Source organism: Lupinus angustifolius, chromosome LG11, assembly GCF_001865875.1.
Source record: "Lupinus angustifolius cultivar Tanjil chromosome LG11, LupAngTanjil_v1.0, whole genome shotgun sequence".
Lineage (NCBI taxonomy): Eukaryota > Viridiplantae > Streptophyta > Magnoliopsida > Fabales > Fabaceae > Lupinus > Lupinus angustifolius.
The window spans coordinates 3,758,370-3,772,625 of record NC_032019.1 but is presented as its reverse complement, the minus strand read 5'-3'; the positions used below and the strand labels follow the sequence as shown (position 1 = coordinate 3,772,625).

At 32.7% G+C, this 14,256-nt stretch overlaps 1 protein-coding gene and 1 non-coding gene across 4 annotated transcripts; one reads left to right on the top strand and one right to left on the bottom strand.

The window, feature by feature from the left end:
* On the bottom strand, window positions 588-6,926 carry LOC109360026 (transcription factor TGA7-like). 3 transcript variants are annotated; one of them, XR_002109094.1, is made up of 9 exons: window positions 6,704-6,926; window positions 6,537-6,611; window positions 5,988-6,047; window positions 5,714-5,791; window positions 5,545-5,608; window positions 5,014-5,285; window positions 4,398-4,625; window positions 3,655-4,016; window positions 588-598 (listed from the first exon to the last, which is right to left on the bottom strand). XR_002109094.1 is itself a non-coding variant. In XM_019604765.1 (8 exons), the coding sequence occupies exons 1-8, from the start codon at window positions 6,821-6,823 to the stop codon at window positions 3,864-3,866; spliced, it is 1,050 nt and encodes a 349-aa protein (XP_019460310.1). In that variant the 5' UTR covers window positions 6,824-6,837; the 3' UTR covers window positions 3,650-3,863. The 3 variants fall into 3 exon arrangements, 2 of the variants coding, with proteins under 2 accessions (XP_019460310.1, XP_019460311.1); XM_019604765.1 differs by lacking the exon at window positions 588-598 and having other exon boundaries at window positions 3,650-4,016; window positions 6,704-6,837; XM_019604766.1 differs by lacking the exon at window positions 588-598 and having other exon boundaries at window positions 3,651-4,016; window positions 6,728-6,887.
* Window positions 2,703-2,774, top strand: TRNAW-CCA. Its single transcript has one exon. It is a non-coding gene; the product is annotated as a tRNA-Trp (tRNA).

The following is a 14,256-nucleotide window of genomic DNA, read 5'->3' as shown; positions in this document are numbered from 1 at the left end:
CAACTCATAATAAAAACACAACTATTAGAGAGTGCTTGTTTCAATCTATAAAAAAATATATTAATGGGAATAGTGGTTATGGATGATATATAGATATATTTATTTTAAATTGTAGAAAAATATTATCGGGTATAAAACTTTCTAAAGGAAAAAATATTTTCATGTTTCAGTACTTTCTTATTCATATGGAATAACTTGAGAATATTTTATTCTTACATCTAAAAACTATAATTTTTAAATTGAGCTAGTATTTCATTCTTAATTTTTCTTTTTATTTTGGAATTATATATTTATATACCATATATGTAGTATCAATCTACGTATGATAAAAATATAATACTTGATTATTATTTATGCTAATATTATTATTTGTTTTCTCAATTCTATTCTTGAATTTCTAAAGATGTTGTATTTATTATTCTAATCTCTTAGATTCCTCCTCACTCGAGTTTAATATAAGTAAGTAAAAGACTTTTCTGAATTATATACTTACTATATAAGTAATCAGATAGAAATTTTTTAATTCAGTTGTATCCATTTTTCACGATGAAATATGATATAATGCTTTAGTTTTCATTTTCTTTATCTTAACATAAATCTTCATCATAAGGAGAGAAAAAGAAAATGCTTCACTCTTCATGGTGTTACTTGAGAGTACCCCATGTTAAGTACTTGGATGCAAAGTAATAAGTAGTATGAGTCAACTGCCTTAAGGCTCATTTGATTACAAAAAATAATATTAAATTGTAAATTATAACTAAGTTAATTAAATTCATTAGTTACAATTTCAGATATAATCCTTGAGTCTTTTGGGTGGGTAAATAATCATCTTGGACTTGTTTGTATTAGAACAAGATACTCGGACATTTAGGTGACAATAGTATTTAAGATCAATTGAAAAAGACTTCCATTTTTCAATCCAAATATGTATCTTTTAATCTAAAATTAAAAACAAAACAAAAATAAGAAATAGAATATTAGCATGCTTGATTTCCCACATGCATATTTTGTTCTCTCTCTTTAAGTTGGGTTCCTACTTTGTATGCATAATTATTGTACCGGTAGGGTTGTACAAAACCTACTACTCCATTAACATAAAGGATCTCAAATTTGTTGTATATCGGTTTTTAAACTTTAATGTGCAGAAGATTTGAACCCAATACAATGCTGTGGATTGTTAAAGTCTTGAGTGCACTCATTTATAGCACTGTGGCTGGATAACCTTTAACTGTAAAAAGGTGGCGGCGAGTGTTATATTCAACAACAACTCAATGGGTCAGAGCCGCATATTTAGAAGAAACTAGATAGCTTAAAAAGAGAAGGAGCTAGATTTTGGAGGTGCTACAAAAATGAGATTCATGTTTAATGGCTATCACTGAAGGACTTAAAATATGGATTTTTTAGGTTAATGAATACATTTGCAGCTAAATCACTATTGCATTTAAATTATTTTTATCTTTTTTGTTCACTGCCTTAATAAATGAGTGCATTTTTTATTCAAATATTCAATAAATGAATACTTGGAAATGAAAACTTTCACAAACAAACTATGTGGTACAAACTGTGCAATGCTTTAGATGAATTTCCACAAAGACCACACTGAAAAATTGATGACAAAGCTTCCCATTATAGCATGCAAAACTGGAAATATGATAAGATGCCAAGTTTGATGATATTTTGTGAGAGGGTCCATGGAAGATCTCCCATTTCCATCTAAGCTTAGTGACATTGAGATGTTAGTCATCATCGCATTAATTCGTCCATTCCTTTGGGTTAAAAAAGAGAATTTGCCTCACATTTTTATCACAAAGTTTGATTCTTAATGATAAAAAAATTACCAATTCAAATTATGTAAACAATCTCTTCATACATTTATTTCTGAAATATGACAACAAATAACGAACCGCACATTATGAACATCTACGCAGATCATGCTTAAAAAATGAAAGTAAAGTTATATAACGAATAAATGTCAAATACAGTAATATAACAAACATAACCTATATAAGAAGATTATATTTGTCTAGTGCTAATAATAAAAAATATAGCTAATAAAAAAGATTATATATGTCTAGTAATTATATCTTTTCACATAAAATCTCTAGTAATTATATGTCCATGCACTAGTGTTGTTAATGAAATTTTAATTATATGTCCATGTACTGGTGTTGTTAATGAAATCTCTAGTAATTATCTTTTCAGCATAAATTAATTTAAAAATTGGATTGGAAATTTTCGAGATAGATTTTGTTGGAGAATTCATGATTGCATCTATATCGAGAGACAAAAAATTTTGTTGGTAAACCTTTTAATAACCCTTCCCTTTTATGCATAGTAATCATTTTATTTTAATTTAATATCCTCTATATGCTTTTGTTTGTGTTTCATTATACGTAAGAAAAGTAAAAATTAAGTTAACTTTATTAAATCTATTCTGTTTTTTCCAATATATTATCTATCTATTTATAATTATACTTTCTATTTCTCTATTTACATAGATCAAGAGAATATTAAATAATAAAATTGAAAAAAAAACATTGATATTCCTTGAATATGATGAAAGACAAATACATAGGGTTATCTTCAAACGCTCATTAAATATGATTAAAGACAATAAATAGTGAGTTAGTGAGTAGTTTGATTAAGTACTCGAATAAAGATTTTTAAGCGTTAATACATAAATTCCTCAATCAACATCAAGCGGATCCGTGGCGCAATGGTAGCGCGTCTGACTCCAGATCAGAAGGTTGCGTGTTCGATTCACGTCGGGTTCAAATCCTGCTCATTCCGCTACATTTGTTTTTGTATTTCAGTTGCAGAATGGATCTCTTCTCACGAATATAGTACTTTGGGCCCCTTTCTTTGTTTTGTTGGGCTTCACCCTCTTTTTCACGAGTCAGACTCCTCTCCATTACGGGAGATAACAGTTAGGATTTTTAATATATATTTAAGAGTAAAAATGTAATTCAATGTAATTTAAATGGATAAAAATGTTATTATTTTTTGTTTTTTTTATGTATTTTCACGTTATTGTCCTCACCCGCAATGGAGAGGAGTCTAGCTCCTTTTTCACTACTGAAGTTTATTTTACTCACATTTCTCACTCCATTCAACGTCTAACTCAATTGTCATATTAAGGTGATGTGAGCAGAAATAATATCAAGCTTCTCGACATTTCAGATCATCATTGCATCATAGTATGCCATAATTGGAAACTTAACTTCTTACTCATTTTAGCCAGTAGAAGTTAAAAATATATACATGCACACATTTTTTGTGTATTATAATTACAGGATTCTCCTTTCTTCATCTCGATCAATCTGATATTGCATAAATTATTGCTATCAGATATATGTTATGTGTGATAGATGTGGTTATACTAGCACTTAACATAACTCCATCTTTCACCTATGAATAATAGTTTACCAGAAGCGTCTATGTCTACAACCTCGATCGCAATCGCAGCCGTAATTTAAAATACTACGTCTATCTATGATGTTACGTATAAAATATAGGATAACGTATTCTTTAAAATTCATCCAACTTGGAAGTGGCATTTACCAACTTTCTCTAACTTCATTAGTAAGAACTATATTAACAATATGGCAGTTTGCCATAAGAAAATTGGATAGAACTCTATGCTTAACAATAAACACATCGTACATCAGAGATGGAAATTACATGTTTGGTCACTGAAATTGTATCTCAGTCAATCACTTTAGCTTTATGGTATGCAGCAGCACTTGCGTAAACTCGCAATTGTTTGTTCTATAAACCACATAGTAGGTTGTAGTTCAGGTTCAAACAGATTTTAACCTTAGCTGAGTTTTTTGAGTATTGAGGAAAGTAATAAGTTAAGTAGGCTAGGCAGGGCCACATGGAGGAGCAGTCCTTAAAGCGCTAAGAGTGCGAAGACGGTGAAAGTAGTCTGCCATAGCTAACAACCCTTGAGCAGCTTGGCCAGTAGTAAGGATGCTAGACAAGTGCAGCAGAGTTTTTTGCCTAAGGTTATCTGCCTGTGGACAAGGAAATAATACCTTAAGGTTATTCTTTACAACATTGTTGGACAAATAAGTAATAACAGCAATGCACCATTACAACAAATCTCATTATGAATATGAATCATGGAGAAGTAATTGACTCAGTATATGTTGTCTTAAAAACAAAAATTAATTTCACTGTTCTAACCAATGATTAACACTAGGCCATCTTGTTTGAGGTTATCAACAAAAGAATTCAATATGTATTTAACTATAATACACTATTCGCGTAAGAGTTTTTTCACACAATAAGTCATACATTGTCAACAAATCTTATATAGATTTCCAACTCTTAAGTTTCTAATAGTATTATCTAGACTATAATTTATACAGGCCAAATATATGGTGCTTCATTACCTGGCTTACAAAACCTTCTAGTGCTTCAATTTTGTCCATGGCTGCAACCATCTCATACTCATAATTTCCTACAACCAACGGATCGGCCGCTATGTTGTGGACCAAACTCTGCTGGAGTTTATCCAAACCTAATGAAAGAACTTCTTCAGCTTGCTGAGACGATAAACGGAGGTTGTTAATACTACCAATTTGCTGATCCGTTAAAGGCTCAAGTTGTGGCACAATAATCTGTAAGAAAAGGTCAAACAATTTGTATTGTAAAAGATTATCGAGGTTTCAACAGAAAGATGTTAAAAAAGCATGTATTGTGAAAATTGACATGAACAGCACTAGTCATTTTAGCAACCAGTCCAAGCAACATATCTAGATGGAAAGAGTTAATTCTGAACATCAGATAGATAAGAAATTTGTTCTCAATAGCAATAAGATTGCATATGATTAAAAATGTATCAGATCACTATTGTTTACTTGAATCTGATAACGTTTACTGCACACCTATGCAGGTATACTAAAAGATTCAAGCAATCACTACTAAAGAAAGAACAATAATTTAAAGATAAATAAATAGATAACAAGTAGAGTGGGGAAGAGAAAGATAATAACATGTGGAATGTACATTCAGAAGCTGTGATGGGCGGGATCCTCCGATCCAAAGAAAAAGGCGTTCTACGGGGGACTTCCACACACCAGAGATTAAATAAAAGATATCAGTCTTTGCAGCATCAGCTTTCATCCTGAAGAGATTTGAGTAGTGGTTCAAGTTATGCTCAACAAGTAGATGAAGTTGTACATCCGATGCGTGAGTTTGCAATGCATTTCTGAGTTCTTCATTCTGTCTAAGTTGCTCTTCCACCCAATGTCCATATTGAATTTCAAAGGTTGACATCCCTGCCTCATATAACAGGAGAAACACTTTACAGAACATCAAAATCTATAAGCACAATGCTTCATACACTTGAGGAAAAGTATTAAGTAATCACAAAATAGAGACATCTTATAATTCAAGACAGATATGCATGCATCTTCTACATCAAACACTGACAAATAAAAAGACAGAAACCATTGTTTAATTTATGAAAATGTGTCTACAAAAAGAACAAGAAAGTGATACATTTAGGAGGGTAAAAACTGTGTAAGAATCACAAACCTGAGTTTATTGCTCCATATGATCCCATATAACTGGCATATAATGCACTGCCTTTGTACATACCCTGCTAGTAGACATTTTACTATATGCTTTAACCATGACAGATGAGAAAATATTCATCAAATTAAAAGGTCAGAAATAAAGATGATAATATTTTAGTTGTGCCCACCTGTTTTTTTTCTTTCTCAATCTCCAGCTCCAATTGCATAAGCTTCAAACGGCTTGTTTCTAATTGTTGAACATAAGCCTAAGGGTATCATCAGTACAAATCAGATGATAAACACTATACCTTCAAATAATTGTAGGAAGGGCTTTATTGTTTTTTAAATTGTTACTTTGGTGACTAATGAACATTTTATTAGCTATGCCTAATAGACATTATACCCATATACAAGATTAATTCTAAACACTTATTAACTTCCTGTAAGTTCAGTTTTTACAACCTTCTTCCGCAGCCGACATTTCCGAGCAGCCTCACGATTTTGAGCTAGACGTCTTAGCATCTACACATGAATATTGAGTAACTATAACATCAGAGACTCAAATGAAAAGCAGTTATGTCTGATATCAGACATTCTAAAGCATTAATGACAAGCATATTTTGGTTTCTTATTTATTAATTTTTCATCAATTGCTCCAACAATTTCAAACTATTGGTGGTGATTAGATAAATCTCTACACAAAGTGGTGATTCAAAGATTCAAACACCCTAATATTACAGATTCATCCAGGATCATAGTCTTTTACTCTTTTTCTATTACAACCAAGTAACCAACTACTATTTGGTGATGCATGAGTTTCTTGTCAACCTTCATATACCCTTCAAAGTTAAGAACATTAACTACTCTTACATTTCAAATATATTAGACAAATGACCAATCCTTAGACTCTATAATACTACTAATTTACAATCAAACATGGGTAAGATGATAAGAATAAAGCTTGATAACTATACATAAAAGAGAGACATTATATTAATGAGATTTCATCACCTTACTAACAGCTTTGTTAGTAGTTTCTTGATCATCTCCAGAAGGTTCCCTTGATTCATGAGGAACACATTCAGACTGACATATCAAGTTCAAAAAATTGTTACAATCTAGTTTTGTAATAAAACTAAGCTTAACTACTAACAAAAGAGAAGTTAAAGCCTTCTGACTTTGTTCTCCATGCTAGTGTTCACCATTAACATTGGAGAAGCAATTGAATTCAAGCTGCTATCAACTTTGAAGCTCTCTCCCCACATGCTAACTTGATCAAATGGCTCATATATGCCCATCTTTTTCCCAATGACTAGTTGATTGATGAAGAGCTCATATATTAGAAGTAGTGAAAAAAGAAGAAGCAAAAATCATATTGAATGATCTTAAGATTAGGTGGAAAAGCTTACTTATAGGGAAGAATAGAAGAACAAGAGTAACAAATGAGTGGTTTAATATTTTCTAACCTCTCTATGTCTTTGATTATATTGGGGTATGCACATGTGACTCTGTATATTTGGGTTGAAGTTGGAATATATTAACTTTGGTTATAAAAAATCATTAGAATTAATCAATGAAATGTAGACAAAATAAAACTGATGAATTACTAAACATCTGAAACAGCAAGCTATGAAAAGCAACACAGTGACTGCAGAAAACACCTGAAACTTAGATTATGTAATGATAAAACTGATCAATTAGTAAATAATATAAAAAAGGTTCTTTTCCTACTTGGTATAGAAAACTCTATATGATGTGTCAACTTCCTAAGGTTGTTACATTCCCACTCCAAGAGTAACACTTATAAAACTCTGCAATGCATTTAAAATTAAAAGGAAAGAAACACAGAAGAAATTACCTGCTATGCAGCTTTTATCATTTAGTTGATAGTGGCCTGTGAGGCTGTGACTATGTACATGTGAGTAGTGAAGATATTTATATATATATATATATATATATACGGGGACTACTCACGTGAGAACAGTACTATTCGTGTGAAAATAATGTGCTATTAATTCTACTTCCAGGATTTAGACTATTAATAATGATTTTGGGAAGCATATGGGATGTGCTCCGGCTCAAAGATGTGGTAAATGCCCAAGAAAAAGTACTTCAACAGCATAAGTTATATGTCATTACTAAGTTCAAGCTTCCGAAAAACTTAGTTGAAAGTAAATATTTTTATTTTTTCTTTGTCTTTTAACCGACCACCTGAGAAAGCGTTGTCTTGACTATGAACTTTTGACTAGTTATAGTGTCTCAATAACTCATAAAATGATATAGAATATATATATTTACTTCAAATAAACTTTTCCCTTTAAACATAGTATTAGTGTGAAATTAACATTTACATAAAATTTTCCAAAATAACCACTTGAAATATTGTTTTTTTACTTCATATGTAACAAACTTGACATTTATCTGAAACACTTACTATTTACTTGGATAAACAATAAATTTGATTTATGGACCAAATTTGTTGAATTTGTGATAAAAATTGAACCCGAAAAGCCCAACTTGCCTCAAAACAACTAGTTAATATGTTTAACAAAGTAATACACGTGACCTCAACTTTGATGAACTCGTATCAGTAGAAGTTATCCCTTCGCCATAGGGAAAAGGTATGGTGCATCATATACACATCCTTACCTTATATACTTTTATAAAGGTGAAGATAAGATTTATTAAAAGTTAGACAGGTTTCTCTTCAATTATTTCATTCTTTTCCCCAATCTTTTTCATCACCAAAAAGCGATTACAGTGAGCTAAACTTTAACCAATAATTTTCCTTACCCTCAATTATTATGATATCAAACTCATATCATATGCATTTCAGGTGTCGCTACTAGACTAAGTACTCTTTATAATATGCTGAATCCAATCACATCAAATAATGAAAAAGTTTTAATTTTGTGATGCTTAGTCTTAATGCTATTGCTACCTAAGGAGTTGATGCGTCATCTTTTCAAGGGGTTGATGTTGCTTATCATCATAGACACACCATTTGGGTAAATTAGGCAGGGAATTGCATAATCCTTAAAAAAAAATGAGTACAGTGTAGAAATCTTATGTTTTTCAAGTCCTAAAACTGAGTTAATTTTGCAGGGAATTTAAATATATGGACTAATTAATTAGAATAATTGGGTTAAGTTTATTTTCCTTCAAGTTATAAAAATTAGGAACAGTAAAATGTGTTTTAATCCAAATAATTTATTATTATATAAGTAAAATAATATAGTAAATATTAAAATAATAATGAACAAGATAAATGTTACTATGTAAAACTAAATAAACTCTAAATAATAGTACGATCTATTAATCTAAATATTATTTAAGACAAGTAAGAATATAGGGAAAGTACTCTCGGTAAGTAGAGGATGTTGGATCAACTCTGTATAAATGCATATAACTCCCTCTAAAATTGAAATTTGTTTATTATTACCAAGTTCCATCCTCTGTAGCCTTATCTATCATCAATCTTCCATCAACTATATATGAATTCTGGAATTTCAATTAAAACATCATTTGCATCCATGATATGTACCATTAGAGAATATGCTCTGAAACAACTATCATTTGTATATTCTTCTTGGTAAGATATGTTATTATGTATATTCTTCCTCATACAATACTAGTTATTCTACCTTCACTCTCAAACAACAACGACATTAATAAGCTTCTTCCTCTTGCCTTTCTTAGGCTTTAGTCTTTTACTAATTTTATTGGGTCTTTTGTCTTAACTAGCCCAATTCAGTTTTCTGTTTCATCTACTATAGCATTGCATTGTAAATTGTTTTAATAAATTTTCCTCTTTTAGAATTCATAACTACTTTGTAATTGATCAAGCTTTTCTTGCTGATCATCATTCTCTTTTTTCTCTGATTCTCTATGTTGAGTATCAAGAAATAAAATATTGTTCTTCTTTTCTCCTTTAACTTCCTTGTACCTGTTACTTTGAGATGATATCAGAGCTCTAGGGCTCTGATTCTTCTCCTCTACTTTCATTCGTTCTTTCTTTTCTTTTGATCCTCGGGACAAAATTCCTTCAAGCTTCATTCATGGCAAATCACAGTATTCTTTCTGATCAACTCAACAATCTTTTCTTTCTTAATTCCAACAAAAATCATGCCCTAGTATTAGTTACACCTCCAATGAATACAAATAACTATCATTCATGGGTAAGAGTAATGAGGCTAGCCTTGGAATCCAAAAATAAGCTTGATTTCATCAATGACAGCTTGCCTCGACCTCTTCCTAAATATCCACTATATGGTTCATGGATCAGATGCAACACAATGGTGTTTTCATGGATCCAACATTTTGTGCAAGAATCTATTGTAAAGTCAACTTTATGGATTGATTCTGCAGCTGGGGTATGAAAGGACTTACACGATAGATTCTCCCAGAATTGTTGCACTTCAAAAGGATTTTTATCACCTTGAGCAAGGTAATCTTGACATTTCCGATTATTTTACAAAACTGAAGACATTATGTGATGAAATTGAAAATGCCCTACACCTTTTTAATGTGGTGCTATTGAATCACTAAAGACCTATAAGGAACAAGACTATGTTATCCGCTTCTTGGAATGACTAAATGAACAATTTGTCCAAGTCAGATCCCAAATTATGTTGATTGAACCCCTACCAAATATTACTAAAGTTTTTGCTCTTCTTATCCAACAAGAAAGACAAAATCAATTGCATGTTATTCCTAGTTTAAAGCATGAAAACAAGGTCCTTTCTATAAACTCCAGGCAAGAATCTCAATATAGAAACAACCCTTCTATCACAACTTCAAATTTTCAAGGAAAATGAGGTACTTTTACTAGGGGAAGAGGAAACAGATCTGCTATCTTTGGAAGAAATCAAAACAATAGATTTTGTACTTTCTATGAAAGAACCAATCACACTATTGAGAACTACTTTCTCAAGCATGGTCATCCCATTGGATACCAATCTACAAGATCTTCAAAGATGGTGAATCACACAACATGATATTCTTTTGACAAGGACAACAACAGTGAGAGTGTGCCACAACCACAAGGCAGCAACAATATGTTCACTGAGGAACAAGTTCAAGGCATTTTGGACCTGCTACATCAATCAAAGGCTGGTCCTACACATTCTGCAAATTCTATGGTAAATACTACATCACCTATTCCTCCACCAGGTAAGTTCTTTGTCTCTAAATAGCTTTTAGACATTGGTGCTACAGACCATATAACTCATCAATCCAACATATTTAGCACTTTCAAGACCATATCTTCTATATCCATTACTTTACCCAATGGTGACAAAGTCACAACTTGCATATATTGAACTGTTAAACTCTCTAATTCCATTATTTTATCACGTGTATTGCTTGTTCCCCAATTTCATATCAACCTTATCTCTGTTACAAAATTGATGCACTATATGCAATGCCATTTAATTTTTCTCTCAACAAAAGTGTGTAATTTTGCAGAACCATACCAAAAGGATGATTGGTTCAGCTAGGATACAACATGGGTTATTCATACTAAATCTGCCACAAACAAGAAATTTTTGTGTTGTATTCTTCTGCTTTTACCACTAGGACTCATCAAAGTATAAACAATCATGTATGACATTTACGTTTTGGTCATATACCTAATTTTGTTATGTCTTTCTTGCTAGACAATACTCTCTTGTTCATAATAAATCTGATTTCATTCCCTGTGATGCTTGCCATTTTTCTAGGCAAAGAAAACTTCCTTTTACTAATAGCACAACACACACTACTCACCCCTTTCAATTACTACATGCCGACATTTGGGGACCTTATGTTATTCCCTCTGTCTATGACCATAAGTACTTTCTAACATTGGTAGATGATTATAGCAGATTCACTTAGACCATTCTTATGAAAGCTAAAGCAGAAACCAGACCCAATATTGTAAATTTTGTTTCGCTCATTGAAACTCAATTCAATACTAAACTGAAAACCTTAAGAAGTGATAATCGGGTGGAGTTCTTGATGCATGACTTCCTTGCATCAAAAATAATCATACATCAAAGAACTTGTGTGGAAACCCCTCAACAAAATGACATTTTTGAGAGGAAACACCAACATATACTTAATATTGCAAGAGCCTTATTCTATCAATCTTCATTACCTAAATTTTTTTGGAATTTTGCTATTAAACATGCAGTACATATAATCAATATGCTGCCCACTCCCCTTCTCAAACAATAAAGTTCTTATTACTATTTGTATAATGATGTTCCAACTATTGATCACTTGAGAGCTTTTGGATGCCTTAGCTATGCATCTACAATACATTCCAACAGAGGTAAATTTCATCCTAGATCTATTAAGGGTGTTTTTATTGGCTTCCAAGAAGGAACAAAAGGTTATATCCTATATGATCTTAATTCTCATTCAATTTTTACATCAAGAAATGTTATGATTTATGAAAACTGCTTCCCTTTTCAAATTACAACAGATACTAACACTCGTTCTGTATGCAAGATTATGCCTACACAAACACAATTTACTGATATTTTTTAGCTTGCAAACACTAACAATAATACAACTTATGTACCAATTCCATTGCTTAATTCATAAGTCTCCACACAAAATAACTTATCTGAACTAAGGCACTCAAACATAATTTGAAGATCCTCTACACATTACATGATTACCATTGCAACATCCTCGCCCCACAAGATCACTACTTATCCACACCAACCAAAAATGGACAAGGTATCCCTTACCCCTTATCATCTTTTCTCAATTATACTAATTGCTCCAATTTCTACAGGAATTTTTGCTGCTCCATATCCACCATACTAGAACCAACTTCATACAAACATGCTTATACCATTCTCTGCTGGTAAGAAGCAATGCAAACTGAACTAAAAGCTCTTGCTCTCAACCACACTTGGTCTCTTGTCCCTCTTCCACAAGACAAGAAACCCATTGGATGCAAATGGGTATAAAAGTTAAACTACATGCTGATGGCAGCCTTGAAAGATATAAAGTTCGACTTGTGGCTAAAGGATTCAATCAAATGGAAGGCATAGACTATTTCGAGACCTTTTCTCCAGTGGTTAAAATCACAACTGTTAGAATCATCCTTGCACTTGCAGCAACAAAATCTTGGCATTTGGAACAGCTTGACATCAACTATGTTTTCCTCCATGGTGACTTTCATGAGGAAGTATACATACAACTCCCACATGTCCTCCTCTCTTCTTCTTCCAAACTTGTCTGCAAACTACATAAGTCCCTCTATGGACTCAAATAGGCCAACCGTGAATGGCACCTCACCCTCACTTATAAACTAAAATCTCTCGGCTATCAACGCTCCTCTACTGACCAAGCACTCTTCACTAAATCCTCTCCACGTTCCTTTACAGTCATTCTTGTCTATGTAGATGACCTAGTACTAGCTGGCAACAACCTCCCTGAGATTCATTATGTCAAACAAATCCTAGACAACTCCTACAAAATTAAAGACCTTGGCCCCTTAAGATTTTTTTTAGGTCTTGAAATTTCAAGATTCAAATTTGGCCTTATTCTCAACCAAAGACAATATGCTTTATCCCTCCTCCAAGACACAAGAACCTTAGCCTCTAAACCCTCAAAAACACCCTTTAACTCATCCACCAAATTACAAATTGACCATGACTCCCCTTTACCTGACCCATCCCTCTATAGACGCCTAGTAGGAAGACTCATTCACCTCACCATTTCAAGACCAGACATCTCTTATGTTGTTCAACAACTTAGCCTTTATATGCACACTCCTCATGACACTCACTACGATGCTGCAATACGGGTCCTTCACTACATAAAATCTTCTCCTTCATTAGGTCTATTTTTTCCTTCCAACTCAAACTCTCAGCCTTTGTAGACTCTGACTGGCCATGTTGCTTAGACACAAGAAGGTCCATCATTGGGTTCTGCATCTTCCTAGGCTCTTCCATCGTGTCCTAGAAAACCAACAAACAAAAAACAGTGAGTCGATCCTCCTCTGAAGTAGAGTAATGTGCCTTGGGAACTCTTGTTTGTGAGATACAATGGTTGAATTATCTTTTCAATGACCTTCAACTTCCACTCAAAGTTCCAACCCTTGTTTTTTGTGACAAAAAGTCTACTATCTACCTTGCTCATAACCTCGTCTTCCATGAACATGCGAAACACATCGAAATAGATTGTCATGTGGTTCGTGAGAAATACAAAATGGCATTGTTAAACTTCTTCTTATCTCCTCATCAGAACAGTTGGCTGATGTTTTTAAAAAACCTCTACAGAATAAATCGTTCCACTCCTTCATTTCCAAGTTGGGGCTTCGTGATCTCCACCTACCAACTTGAGGGGGATGGAAAACAAATACCTTCACTCTCAAGCAACAATGACGTCAATAAGCTGCTTCGTCTTGCCTTTCCTGGGCTTTAGTCTTTTAATGATACTATTGGGCCTTTTGTCTTAACTAGCCCAATTCAATTTTATGTTTCATCTGCTATATATATCATTGCATTGTAAACTGTTTTAACAACTTTTCCTCTTTTAGAATTCAGAACTACTTTGTAATTGATCAAGCTTTTCTTGCTGATCATCATTCTATTCTCTCTCTCTCTCTCTCTCTGATTCTCTATATTGAGTATCAAGAAATAAAAGATTGTTCTTCTTTTCTCCTTTATCTTCCTTGCGCCTGTTACTTTGAGACTTATCATCATCGACACGCTATTTGTGTAAATTAGGC